We start from the raw sequence: 13,449 nt of genomic DNA on the forward strand, positions 1-13,449 counted from the left end.
TAAATCATTGTACGAAAACCTTTATTAAAATAACAACAAATTATTAACAAACAATAAATTGAGTTTTTATTCGTTTTTGAATTGTTAAAAAAAAAAATCGTTAAAATATAAGGTTATTTGAAAATCATGTTTATTTTCTCAATCATGAAATTTAATTTTTATTCTTATGAAATAGTGTAAAACTAAAGTTTTTGAATGAAGTGATACAAATTTTATCCAATTTATTAGTTCTGTATGGCGCTAGGCTTACAAGAAAATTTGTTCAGTTATACTAAGAAGCCAAATACTAAAGCTTTAAAAAAATATATATTCTTAGAGATCTCAAATAAGTAAATGAACTAAGATGTAAAGAAAACTATTAATTGATCAGAAAGCTTTCTCTTAATTTGGTTGTTGAAGAACAGGCATGATTGATCAGAACAAGAGGTTTGGAAATAAGCAATACAACAATTTGTAATTTGATTCTGGCAAATATATTATGAGGTGCTTTATTTACATTAAGTATTAAGAATAATATACACAGACTTATAGTAGATTGATGACATATTTAATAATATAATTCTAGTAAATATAAAACATTTAATTTCATATAAGTTAGAGAAAAGCTTTAAATCTAATTTATATTATAAACTGAGACAAAAATCTTGATTACTCATAAATTTTAAAAAGCTACATCCAACAAAATATAACATTAAACTGACTTATGGTTACAACAAAGGATTGAATTATAAAAAATGAACTAAGACAAAACTGGAAATGAGCTAGTTGGAATAACAGAGGTTAATTTTTTTAAATACACAACTGATATTTTCAAATGTTCATTTTTTAATACTATAAACCCAACAGTTTATTTATTAAATACATTTATCAAGAGTAACCCTTAAAGTAATTACTTTTTTAAACTGTGATTTCTTGCAATAGTTTTTAACTTAATTGATTTAATTTTGAACTCTGATTGTTAAAACATGAGTTATAAATAAATTGCTTAGCTAAAATAAAAATATATACTTTTATAGGTCTAAAAGGTCCCCTTTTTATGAAATAAAAAATTATGAAAATTGTAAAAAAAATATTTTATTGAAGTTTTAAACTAAATTAAGGTCAATTTTGAGTTTAATCATATATATTTTTTTAGATATTCTGAAAAATAAAAATAGTATTAGATCAAAATAAAGAAGAATATTTAAAAGCTGTATTGAATAGTAGACAATAAATAGTAAATAATCTATGGGAAAATAGTCAAAGTGGGGATTAAAACAACAAAAAATATGATAAAGCTTTTTAATAAATGATGATAAAGACTAATGCTGTAGACTTTCAGGACAAGATAGAATACAGATATGAAAATGAAATGGGTGAATATAAATGGATGCATATAGATTTTTTGAAAATTTAGAAGTGTAGGTGAAATATAAAATAAATCAAAATTATACATCGGTCTGGTTATGACAGACGAATAGAAATAAAAACATCCATAAAAGAAACCGGAGTATAAACAAATCTTTGTTTCTTTTATTTCTTTTAGTTTGGCTCTATTTATTTATTCTGTGAAGTTTTATTTTCAATTTCCACTTTTAACCAGTCAGTTGCAAAAAGCTATTTTCTTTTTTATTTTTATACTTCAAAAACTTTAATTTATTAATCTGGAGACCTTTTGAGCTTCAGGAAAAAAAAAAATATATATTTTTATAACTATCAAAATCCAGAAAGACTTTCTCATGTTTTACCAAAATAATATTATTATTCTAAATATTTTAAGCAGTTGGTTCATGAATATATGTAAATTCTTCTGACATTCGGCAATATTTAAAACATAGAATATTTTAAGAGTTAAAAAAAATTATGAAAATGAAACTGAATAAAATAAATATTGAAATAATTAAAAAATAACAAATAAATATAGAACATTGAAATATCAAACAATGGTATAATGTCCTCATAGGCCTAAAAATTTCATGCTTTTACTATCTTTAATTAACAACAGGACCTCTACATTTTAAAGTACCTACATCACGTACAATTTTAATATAATAAATAATAAGAAAAAACTATTCAAAAATAATTAGAAATCTTTGACTTCCTTTTAGGGGGGACTGGTAAAGTAGTTACAGTATCCTAATATTACACTAATAGGGAGATATACAACATGATGTATTATTTGTTTACTCTAACATTTAATGGTACAATATACAGTCTAAAAACACTTATTACTAAATCTACAACACATTATCTTTATTTATAAAATATTAAATAGCTGATCAGTTGTTTACTTATGTAATAGATATGTAATACATCAGTAAATCAATCCTTCCTAATAGTTTAAACTATTCAAATTATCAGGCTGTTAGCAGTACATATATATATATATATATATATATATATATATATTTGCTCATAATATTCTCAAATGGAAAGTTTCTTAACCTGTGTAAAGGACAGAAAGGCAAGATTGAAAAGCTAGTGTTATCTAGGCCACTTATCACTAGAGCCAAATCTGTTGATTGTTACAATATTCCAGCCCTATAATTGAAACAATTCTATGATTATAGGAATGACCGATTATGGCAACGTTTAGTTCATTCTTGAAATCCTGAAGTTGGCAACCAGTTCAAAATCTAGCTTCAATACACTCAAAAAAATGATCAAGCGCAGCCATCATTATCAATGACCAATATAAGGAAGAAAGTACTACTCATCTGCTGTCAATCTGGAAATCATAACCAATTGGATGAGCAAAAGAATCAAATTTTCAATGATTCCCAATATATGAATACTTAATCATGTAAGTACTCAACACATGGGGAAATCTTTTAAATTCATAGAGCACTTCTCAACATTTAAAAGTATTTGCAACTCATGGAGGTTATAAAAGATTCTTCATATTTTCATGTGTGTTTATCAAATGCAGCAGATACGAAAGACACAATTGATGCCCTATAGTGCAAACCCATAGACTGATTGGATCCTCACCTGATGAAAAATTTAAGCGAATGTCTGGTCTAAGGAAACAGCAATCTTATTCCCTTTTTCGACCCAATTTTTCAACCGCCCCCTCAGTTCTTCCAGAGACTTAGATTTGGCCTTGTTGATCCTCTTGTACTTCACATCCTTGGGCTTGGTTACCGACCGGTGGTTGCTCATGACCCTGTTGTAGGTTGTGACCTGGCTTGGAGGGTCCTTGTCACCATCCAACCTCTCGAAGCTGCCGTTGAGGTCCTTCAGCTTGGGCCTCTGTCGGGGTGTGCTCTCTTCAGTTGCATTGTTACGTTCTGCCTCGCCGTCTTGCCCGTCCACATCCTCCTCTACGCTATATACAGTTTCCAAGATCTCCGGTCTCCTCAGTAAGCAGTTGCTTCGCCGTAAGAGAGAGTACTTGTTGCTATTGGGGGCTTCCAGAGCATCTGAGACGCTCCTGATGACAGTGACTCCGTTGTGGCACGGGATGCTGTCCTCGTCTTCCAGGATGACTGCACTATCGCTGTCGTTGAGAGAGTCGAGGTTGGTCTCCTCCGCCACTTCCATACCGGCGTCGCTAAGCCTGTTCTGGAGCTGCTTGATGATCTTCTGCTGCTTGGCGATAAGAGCTTCTCTATGAGTCAGCATCAGGCTGATATCGCGTTGTTTTCTACAAAGGCGAGCCTCGAACAGTAGCAACTGTGTCGACAACTTCCTTAGCTGCTCACTCCTTTCATGATTAATACGCAGGATATTTTCTTCCTGGAAAAAACATCAAATAATATTAGAATAACTGAATCAAAAAAATTGAAGGATATTGTTTTACTATAATAATTATAAGATCTAGTATATTGGCAAGGAGTAATGCCCCTTTACGCATTTGAATTGATCATCTAGGTTTAAGTATTGGTGTATGGTCCATAAATATGTTGCTCATTAGATTTGAAATATAATTCTACTTATACCTGCTTTATGGTAATTAATATTACAAAAGTGTATTACTATTGATAGTGTTTTCATCCCAAAATTGGATCGCCTTTATGAATAATATTGTTATGGTTTCGTATCTTTGTAGAAAAATAATGTTAATGACCATTCCGTCCTAAAGCTGCTTAGATGCTTGTTTTCAAGGAATAAAAAAATCTACAATTGAATTTTTTTTTACTATTTTAATTTTCCTGTTTTAAATTTTTTTTTTTGTCCAATTAGATTTCATGTTATGAAAACAATGTTCAGAGTATGTTCAAAATAAATGACAATATAATCTAATTAAATAAATAAATGTCAGTTTAATAATACCAGAAGAATTATTATTTCCTTTTTTATTTTATTTTTTAATACGTTCTAAAAGACTTTAAAGTTTGTAAATTTGTGTAATGAGTCATAATGCAGAATTTTTAATTTTTATTTTAATAAAAGAGTATAGAGAATAAGACTTGGTTTATTTACATTAAAAATTTATATACACTCTAAATAATTAAATGTTATGGACTCTAATGGACTAAACCCATATTCAGCAACCTAAGAGAGCAAAATGTGATAACTGATTAGCAAGTAAATGATGGATGGGAAAACAGGTCGGTATTTCGTGATCTGTATATTATGTGTGTATTATACAACCTGAACAACTTACATACAGATTTCCTTTGAATTTAAAGCTAGGCAACACCAGCAAAACAAAAAAAATTGTATAATACTGGTTCCAAGTTAATTTTCATGAGCAACTAAAATGAACTGAGAGAGTTTTGATTGCGTTTAGTGTATTTTCGAATTATAATTTATTGATTTATACGTTGATTCAAGGAACATAACATTTTTAACTTACCGTAAAAACACGCACAGGAATGTCAAGATACGTCTTGTATTAATAGTAATTGACCATATGATAAAATTATATTGATAAGCCGTCGGCATATTGACAGTTCGAGGAATAAACGTAATTTTACGCAAGCAGATAAACATTGTCATTCTATATGAAAGAACATTACAACTCGGTTAGAAGGTGGCATGACCGTACTAATCTATTTACTTATATTAGTTGTAAATAATTTATATTACTTACAATCTCTTTGGTGGCATGAAATGATCATTCGCATTAGAAAATAAATATGGTCATAAATAGTAACTAAAATAAATGTACATTTAATCTTACGGCAAAAAATATACATCGTAATCAATCATAATAAATTAAAAAATATTGAGACAAAATACCTAATGACTAACTAATTAATTAATTTCTTAAAAATTTCCTTGATAAAATGTAGCCTTTAAATAAAAAAAAAGTAAAAAAAGTAAAAACTAATTGCGCAAGTAGAATAAAAGTTTTTTTAATAAGGGCCGAATAGTCGATTCTCATAGGTTATTCATTAAAAATAAAAGCACATCAAATTTTAAACAATTTCTGACAGATTTCAGTTACTAACTGCTGAAAGGTTCATTCCAGGTCAACTCAAAAGACTTTTGGACCTTATCATCTCATATTTTGCACAGATGTTGAATAGCAATAGATTTGAAAAAAATATGAAATTTTATTTAGATATGACCAATCATTTTCGAATTTTAGAACTGTTCAGTCATCATAAACGAACTAAAAAACTGAAAACGAAAATTTTTGTAATTCTTGCCGAAGCTTATCTCATTTAGCAGATACATGTGCTGCTATCATAGAATTTACATACATCATCTGCTATCATAGCAGATGAGTGTCATTCAACTGTAAATTCCACACCCTTTAATATGATATGCAACACTGTACAGGTTAAGATATGTTAATATTTCTCGAAACTTAATTTAATTTGTTTTTTTAAATAATTTATTTATTGTAATTTACAACTGTCTACAAATACATACAACAAGTAAATTTGCTGTAGGTGACATAGTGACATGATACAAACCTGTGGAGAATCTACCCACTGATAGAACTCCAATGAAACCTAATTTAAAATTTGTATTTTAATTTTCTTTGGAAGTTTATATTTGAAAATCTTTAAATTTATACCTTAAATAGCTGAGTTAAAGTGATGATTTAAATCACAGGGCAAAATATAAATATGGGACAGAAACGGTTTCAATTAAAAACTAAAGCTACTCTATCATAAATTCAACTCTCCATTTCTATTAATCATTATAGCAATAATAATATTATATTTTTCACGAAAATAAACTTAAGCCATGCTTTGAAAAAATTTACTGTAAAATGACACCTATCTCATAGCTATAGCTAAATCAGGGAAGCTTTTCCATCTAATCGTAGTCAGTTACACACACAAAAAATGCAATCCTAACCGACCGGACCCGCCCCACCAAGACACCCAGGAAGCGACGGTCCTATATCACTTTTGAAATATTTGTTTAAAACTGGAAGAAGAGACTTTAGGATAGTTAAATCGAGCAATGTTAAAAAAGCGCCTGAAAAAACGGCGTGAAAACCTTCAGCACCTCACACTCGTCGTTTTCAGCCCATATATGAGGACTTAACAGCTCTAAAATTCAAAAACCGAATAGACATGTATTAATAAAATTTCACATTTTTTCATGTCTGTACCTATACATCATCTGCGCGAAAATTTAAGAAAATCTAAGGTGTTAATGTTCAAAATGTTTACGTGTGTTGAGTTAACGTGGAATAACTATATTTTAACGTCCCCTTAATAACTGCGCCGAGGAAACGCACTCCTATCCATACTTGTTTTTCTCTTAGGTCCAATAATGATTTCTTTCCGCTGGTGGCTTATAGAAATTTCAAATCAAGGTTTTGGTCCTACAAAATGCATATCAACTCCGTAATAACCTAAGTTCACCAAAGACTCCAAATTTAATTTACTTTTTAAATTGAAATTAGTATAATGGGAGAGGGGAGACTCTGGGTGACACTAGGACTTGAAGAGTTTACTTAGACAGTATATAGCGATACCTGCCCTTTCACATTAGTTATTTCCGACCATGTCCCTTGAGACAATATAGTGAATACCTCTTTTTTAAAAAGAAAAAGAGCACTTTTTTGAGTTTCCAGAATACCAAGTTCTAAGTTTTAGGATATTTATTGGAGAAGGTAATTACAAATATTGGTCATTAACAGTATTGATGCGTGGGTGGGAAGATAACATACCGTTACTAATCATATTTTTTTTAAAAATATGATTAAGATTAAAATTTTAACAGGTGGAAGTAAAACGAAAAATACTATAAATTCTTCATAGTTTACCTGTGCTTTGTACCTTCTCCTCCAGGCCAGTAGTTGGTAAGACTGCAACCTATGCCGTTCCTTCAGGTCCCTGATGACCCGCCGTGCTTCCTCCAAGCTGTGGACTCCTTCATCGCTCTCATCCTCCTCGCTCTTTCTGTTGAATGAAGATAGTGCACATTAGTAAGGCAGCAAATCGAAACAATGTTTTTGTTTGCATAGGTACCTAAAATGTTATATGTTTGCCTATTATTAACCATGGAAATTTCAAAACATACTACATAGTTGAAAACTGGACATGTAACAAAATATACTATACTTTAAATCTTTGCTACTTCAATTTAAATACGTATATCAACTTTTTAAAACCTCTTAGAAAAAATCTCCCTTTACATATATCCAAGGAAATAAAAAATATATCAAACCCATATTGACGCGAAACGTGAAGCACATGATGAGAGTACTCTCTAGGAACTTACGTATTTACCTTCGAACATGTTCGCCATGACCTCACCCCATACAGAACCACTTTCTTATTAATACGACTGGAGGCATGGCATTATTCTAAGATATTTTTGTTTCTTCCAATTGAATAGCTGCTTCTTCAAATACTCGTTGGTACCTCTACAGACTTTACCAGAGCTAGTAGGTTTGTCAGAAAGTTACCCTCTTCTCCTCTTGGATAGGACAATAAAAATAACCTTTTTATCAGATGTGCCACTATTAAAGCAATACAGCATTATATGAAATATATAGAAAGAAGTAAAGACTTTGATTAAATTTGTAATTTGTAATTTTTATTAATATATTCTTGTTTGAGAGTGGTTTAGTTTATTTAAAAACAAATTTGATCCTTTTTTCTCAACTTTATTCTTTTCAAAACCTTCCAACGTTTCGACCCTCAGGTCATTTTCAAGAATACTAACAAAAAGTTTTTTATTGTTTTTTAAAATTATTTTTATAACAATTTCATTATTTCCTTCACTTACATACTGATTTCTTTGGCCCTACCATTATTTTTTTGTCATTTTCTTTTTTTAAAATTCTTAAAAATGCCGGCTAATTGCCTTTGTCCCATCTCTAAATAAATTAATCATTAAAATAATTTCTTAAAACATTAATTTACATTTTCAATATAATTTAATTATCATTTATTACTAATTATTCTGCTTACAACACAAACATTTTTTATTACATTTAAAATCTATAATTAATTTATTCCTATTTTATGTGTATTTCTTTTAAATATACATATACCCCCCCTTTTTATTTTTTAACATATTTACTTCTCTATTCACATTTTTATTATTGCATATTTATTCCATTTTTAGGTTAGTAAAAGTTTTAAATTTAAGAAAGAATTATATAGAAGAAGTTATGTAAGTAGGAATCTATTTTTAAAAAACAAAATATTTTATAATGTTATTATGATATTATTTTAATGATTAATTTATTTAGAGATGGGACAAAGGCAATTAGCCGTCATTTTTAAGAATTTTAAAAAAGAAAATAACAACAAAATTAAGGTAGGGCCAATTAAATCAGTATGTAAGTGAAGGAAATAATGAAAATTGTTATGAAAATAATAAAAAAAAAAAAAAAAAAAACTTTTTGTAGGTATCCTTGAAAATTACCTGAGGGTCGAAACATTGGAAGGTATTGAAAAGAATAAAGTTGAGAAAAAAAGGATCAAATTTGTTTTTAAATAAATTTGTTATTTCAATTTACAATTAGTAATAACAAGTGTAGCTTTCAAAAGAGCGAGGATTAATTTCACTGAACTCAAAATTGTGTGTGATGCGCAAATCTTTTCTCTTCTTAGCATACTATATACACTTACTTTCAATTGTTCAAGCATATTAGCTCCAATTTTTCCTTTCACCATTAAAATTAAGTTAAATGTTACTATAAATTAATTTCATTGCGGTTGTAAATATATGTAAAAAATGGCTTTACAACCATTTAGTACAAGAGTCCAAGAGGAGGAAAAAAGGCAGTTATTTCACACCAATTTTTTATTACATAATTGAAAATTATGTATAATTACAAGTCAAAATTGATGAGTCTGCCAAGTATAGGTAGGGGGAATAAAAAATTGTGGCTGTTTTAAAAAGTTTAAAAAAATTAATTTTTCATTCGGAGCTATATCTTTAAAACTACCAACAACACTAGAAAACCTAAATGTAATGTAATTTAAAGAGTAAATTTGCTAAAATATGAGCCCTATTTACGTTCAATTGTTCTCGAGATATATAATTTTAAAAAACATTTCATAAAAATGTTGTACCGAATGTAGTGAAAAAATCAGTAGTTGGTGAATTTATTTTTAAACATCTATCTCAGGAACTATGTGACATACAGATTTCTATTAGCACAGAAATTAAAGCTGGTTTAATGGACTATGAAGTAGTTTATGAAGTGCATCTTCGTTGGAGTAGTAGTTTTCATAATATTCGCTAAATTTATAGTTGTTCGGACAAAGTTTCATGTGGCAAATTTATATTCATCTGAGAATATCATAAAAGCTACTAACCCTACAAAGATAGGTGTCATAAACTGCTTTATAGTAAGTTAAATTTCCTTTATTTTGAGTGCTAACAGACACATGTACGTCTTATGTTTCTAGAGAAATATCTTTTTGAAAATCAAACATTTTATCCAAACAACTAGATATTAACATTTTGTTAATTTATTTTGTCAAATATCATAAAAACTACTACTCCTACAAAGATAAACGTTACAAACTTTTTTATAGAAAATTTAACTAGCTTTAATGTGAGTGCTGGAAGACATCTGTACGTCGAAAGGTTCCTGAGATATATTTTATCATAAATCAAATTTATTATTCGAATAGCTATAAATCAATTTATTTTAGGAAATGTCATGAAAACTACTATTCTCATGAATATAAAGGTCATAAATTACTTTAAAGTACATTAAATTAGCTTTAATTTGAGTGCTAATAGACATCTATAGATCACATAGTTCCTCAGATACAGATTTCTCAAAATAAATTCACTAACTACTAATCTTTCAGTACATTTTTATGAAATGTTGCTTTTTAAAGATATATCTAGCAAAAGTGGCGATTGCTGAAGAAATTACATATCTGCGTGCTGTAATGTGATGCCTGTAAATTATTTCATTGCTCTCATTAAACAGAAGATTAAATTGAAATGGAGACAAATGTGGGAAAATGTTTCCAATAACAAATTAGAAGGGACGTCTCCCCTTGGATATCATCAACTAGAGATGTGCGCTAAGAGGAGGTGATTTTGACGCGCCTTCGAATATGTCACACGCGTCTGACCCACGGTTACCTTATGGCCCGCGATCCTCCACCATTATGCCAAACTTGTGGAACAGAACTTATAGTCAAACACATTCTGACAGAATGTCGAACTTATAACTCCCTCAAATCTTTATATAATATAGGTATATTATAAATCAGGTGATGATCTCCATTACATCTTGCAGGATAACAAACATACCATAGATAGACTTTTTAAGTTTCTACATCATTCCAAGCTCTACCATAAAATTTAATCAAATCTTACCTCAGGTCCACAGGTTTTTTTTTTTGTTTTTTCCCTCCCAACACACCGATTAATAGTGTTACCATGACCGATTAGGGTCTTGTTTTTATGGCTGCCAGATCATTCTGGGACACCGGGAAAGAAAAGGCGGACTAGCTATAAATACAGGCCAACTCGTAACATCATCTACATGAAAATCAAAGAAAATTGATGGCAGGACGAATGGTTCATCACGAAACAACAATTTAGGAATGGTCCAGCATACGGTGCAACATCCGGCCGGAAACATGAATCTGCTACAGAGATGTATTAACCCGTCTTCGGATAGGCCATACTCGACTCACCCACTGTCATCTCATGAAGGAGGGAGATGATCCACCGATGTGTCGCTGCTGCTGAAGCGATCTCCCTGTTGGGCACATTCTTACTGGGTTGATCTGGAGTCACACCGATTCTCTTCATGTGTATAGGAAATGATCAGGGAAGACTCCACAACAGTAATACATTTGTGAAGTGTAAATTGTAATTGTTAATATGTAATGGCAATTGTGATTGTAAATTTTTCATTTTGTAATTTCAACTTTATTTGTATTTCAACTGTATGAACATGCCAATTGTAATCGAATTTGTAAATCAAGTGTAAGTGACCCGAGTGGTTGAAAAACTCAAATAAATAAAATAAAAAAAAAGAAAGACATATCTCGAGAACTATTGAACGTAAATAGCTCATTAGTAAATATTTAAGAAAATTTACTCTACTTTAAATAATATTCTCTTCGGTTTTTTGGTGTTGTTGGTAATTTTAAAGATATAGAGTTCCGAATGAAAAATTAAATTTTTTTAACGTTCTGAAACAGCTGCCATTTTTATTCCCCCTACCTATACTTGGCAGACTTATCAGTTTTGACTATTAATTATAAATAGTTTTCATTAATTTAATAAAAAAAATGGGGTGAAATAACTGACCTTTTTTCTTCCCGGCTCTTGTACTATTTGTAAGACTTGGGCCTCCAAGATCATCACTCGTTCCGGCCCCTTCATGTCTTTTTCATCTCCCTACTCCAACGGGCATTCTACTCTCCATGTTACCATAGACGTGGCTTTACTTCCGCCCATTGGTACAATAGACTTCTTTATAACCGACCCTCTTACATCCTTTCCACAATCTTGAAAATTACTACAATATCGGGTTGACGGGTTGGCGGTACATTCTTTCATTGCCATCAATTTTAAATTTTTAATAATTTTTTCGCGAAAAAAATAATACTTACACAATGCAGTTTACAAATAATATACACAATTAAACAAAGAATGTTACAACCAATAACGGTATGTAAGTACTTTCTTCCAATTAGTAAAACTAATTTCATTTTTTCATTTTTCTAAATAACTATGTTTTTCTCAGTGAATTTTTTAAATATCAAATACTAACCTCACTGATTCCACTTACCAATAACAAATGTGTTACAATTTTAGATCAATCTAATAATAAATCCTACTGTTACATTTCGGTAAAAGAAAAAATTGACAAAAACAAAACCAAACAGAAAACTGAACCAATGCTTAAATCTAAATCAAACTCACATGTTCGAACTGATAATGATAATGAGTATTGTTCTAAGCCTCAGTTTATTTCTATATGAATCGCTGAAAATTAGCACAATTAATAAATGGCGTTGAATTACCATATGATTGGCTATTAGAGAGAAAGCTTATTTCCATGTGAAGTGCGTATTGTTTTTTATCTTAGTTAAATATATTGAATCGTAAAATTTTTAGATGTGTGCGGTATATAATGCTTATCCTAGAAACTTTTACGATTGGAATTCTTTATAAGGTAGGTAGACAACTCGTTTGATAAGAAAAAATTACTAATAATTAATTTAATAGAAAATACATTCTTTCATTACTATTTTTGTTTAAAAATATAGTTGCATTGGGGACGAGGTGGCCCGAGAGTGTTGGAGCACTACTCAAACACCCTTGAGTCGGAAGGAAATTATCTAGGTTGGTAACTTACAGGATAGACCATCATTTCCGTCCTAGTATATGTATATAAGCCGTTGAGTGCAAAAGTGGTGTAAGTCAAAACCGGAGTTTTCTAGTTGATTGAATTACAACAAATTCTGAAGAAATTTTTATAATTCAAAGGTTATAATTAAAATAAGGTCTGTCAAAAGGTTATAACCATGATCAATAATTTAAAGAATATTTGAAATTAATCGATTCAGCAATTAATTAATCTTTTTTTTTTTAAAGAAAATTAGTTATGATGAGAACAGAAAGACCAGCACAACTTTTGCTTTCAACGCCTCATAGATTGGTTACAACTAAATAAACAACCCTTAAAAGATTAGTTTTGATTTAAATACAGTAAAATAAGTTCAAAGTTATTCAGGACACTATCAACTAGCCATGTTTACTCCAGACTACGAAGCAGTAGGGAAAAAAGTTGTATAAGTTGTCAAAATTTATTTTATCTGCGAAGGTTAGTTCCTCTGATATCCAAGGCCATAATCTGCTTGTGTAATAGTGATAAAACACCTGTTATCTTCAAAAAGAAAACTTCCAATTTAAAAAAAAATATATTTTTTTGGTTTGGAAGTTGAAATTGAATTTCTTGGTCAGGGAAAATTTAGTAAACATTTTTTAATTTTTCTGGTTGAGAACGAAATACTTATCTTTAATCCAGCTTTGATATTGTAATATCTGATATTTCGGATATTCGGGTAAAGTATCCAATTTATACTATTTAATTTAAAGAAGTTTAAATTA

General features: G+C 29.9%; 1 protein-coding gene across 1 annotated transcript; it reads right to left on the minus strand.

The window, feature by feature from the left end:
* Nucleotides 1-256: 256 nt before the first annotated feature.
* LOC106685928 (uncharacterized) lies at nucleotides 257-12,362 on the minus strand. Its single transcript, XM_014428939.2, has 3 exons — nucleotides 12,259-12,362; nucleotides 7,160-7,295; nucleotides 257-3,717 (listed from the first exon to the last, which is right to left on the minus strand). Exons 1-3 carry the CDS (start codon nucleotides 12,360-12,362, stop codon nucleotides 2,983-2,985), a joined length of 975 nt encoding a protein of 324 aa, XP_014284425.1. The 3' UTR covers nucleotides 257-2,982.
* Between the last annotated feature and the right edge of the window lie 1,087 nt (nucleotides 12,363-13,449).

This window comes from Halyomorpha halys, unplaced genomic scaffold (genome assembly GCF_000696795.3).
Source record: "Halyomorpha halys isolate HHAL.00 unplaced genomic scaffold, Hhal_1.1 Scaffold757.1, whole genome shotgun sequence".
Lineage (NCBI taxonomy): Eukaryota > Metazoa > Arthropoda > Insecta > Hemiptera > Pentatomidae > Halyomorpha > Halyomorpha halys.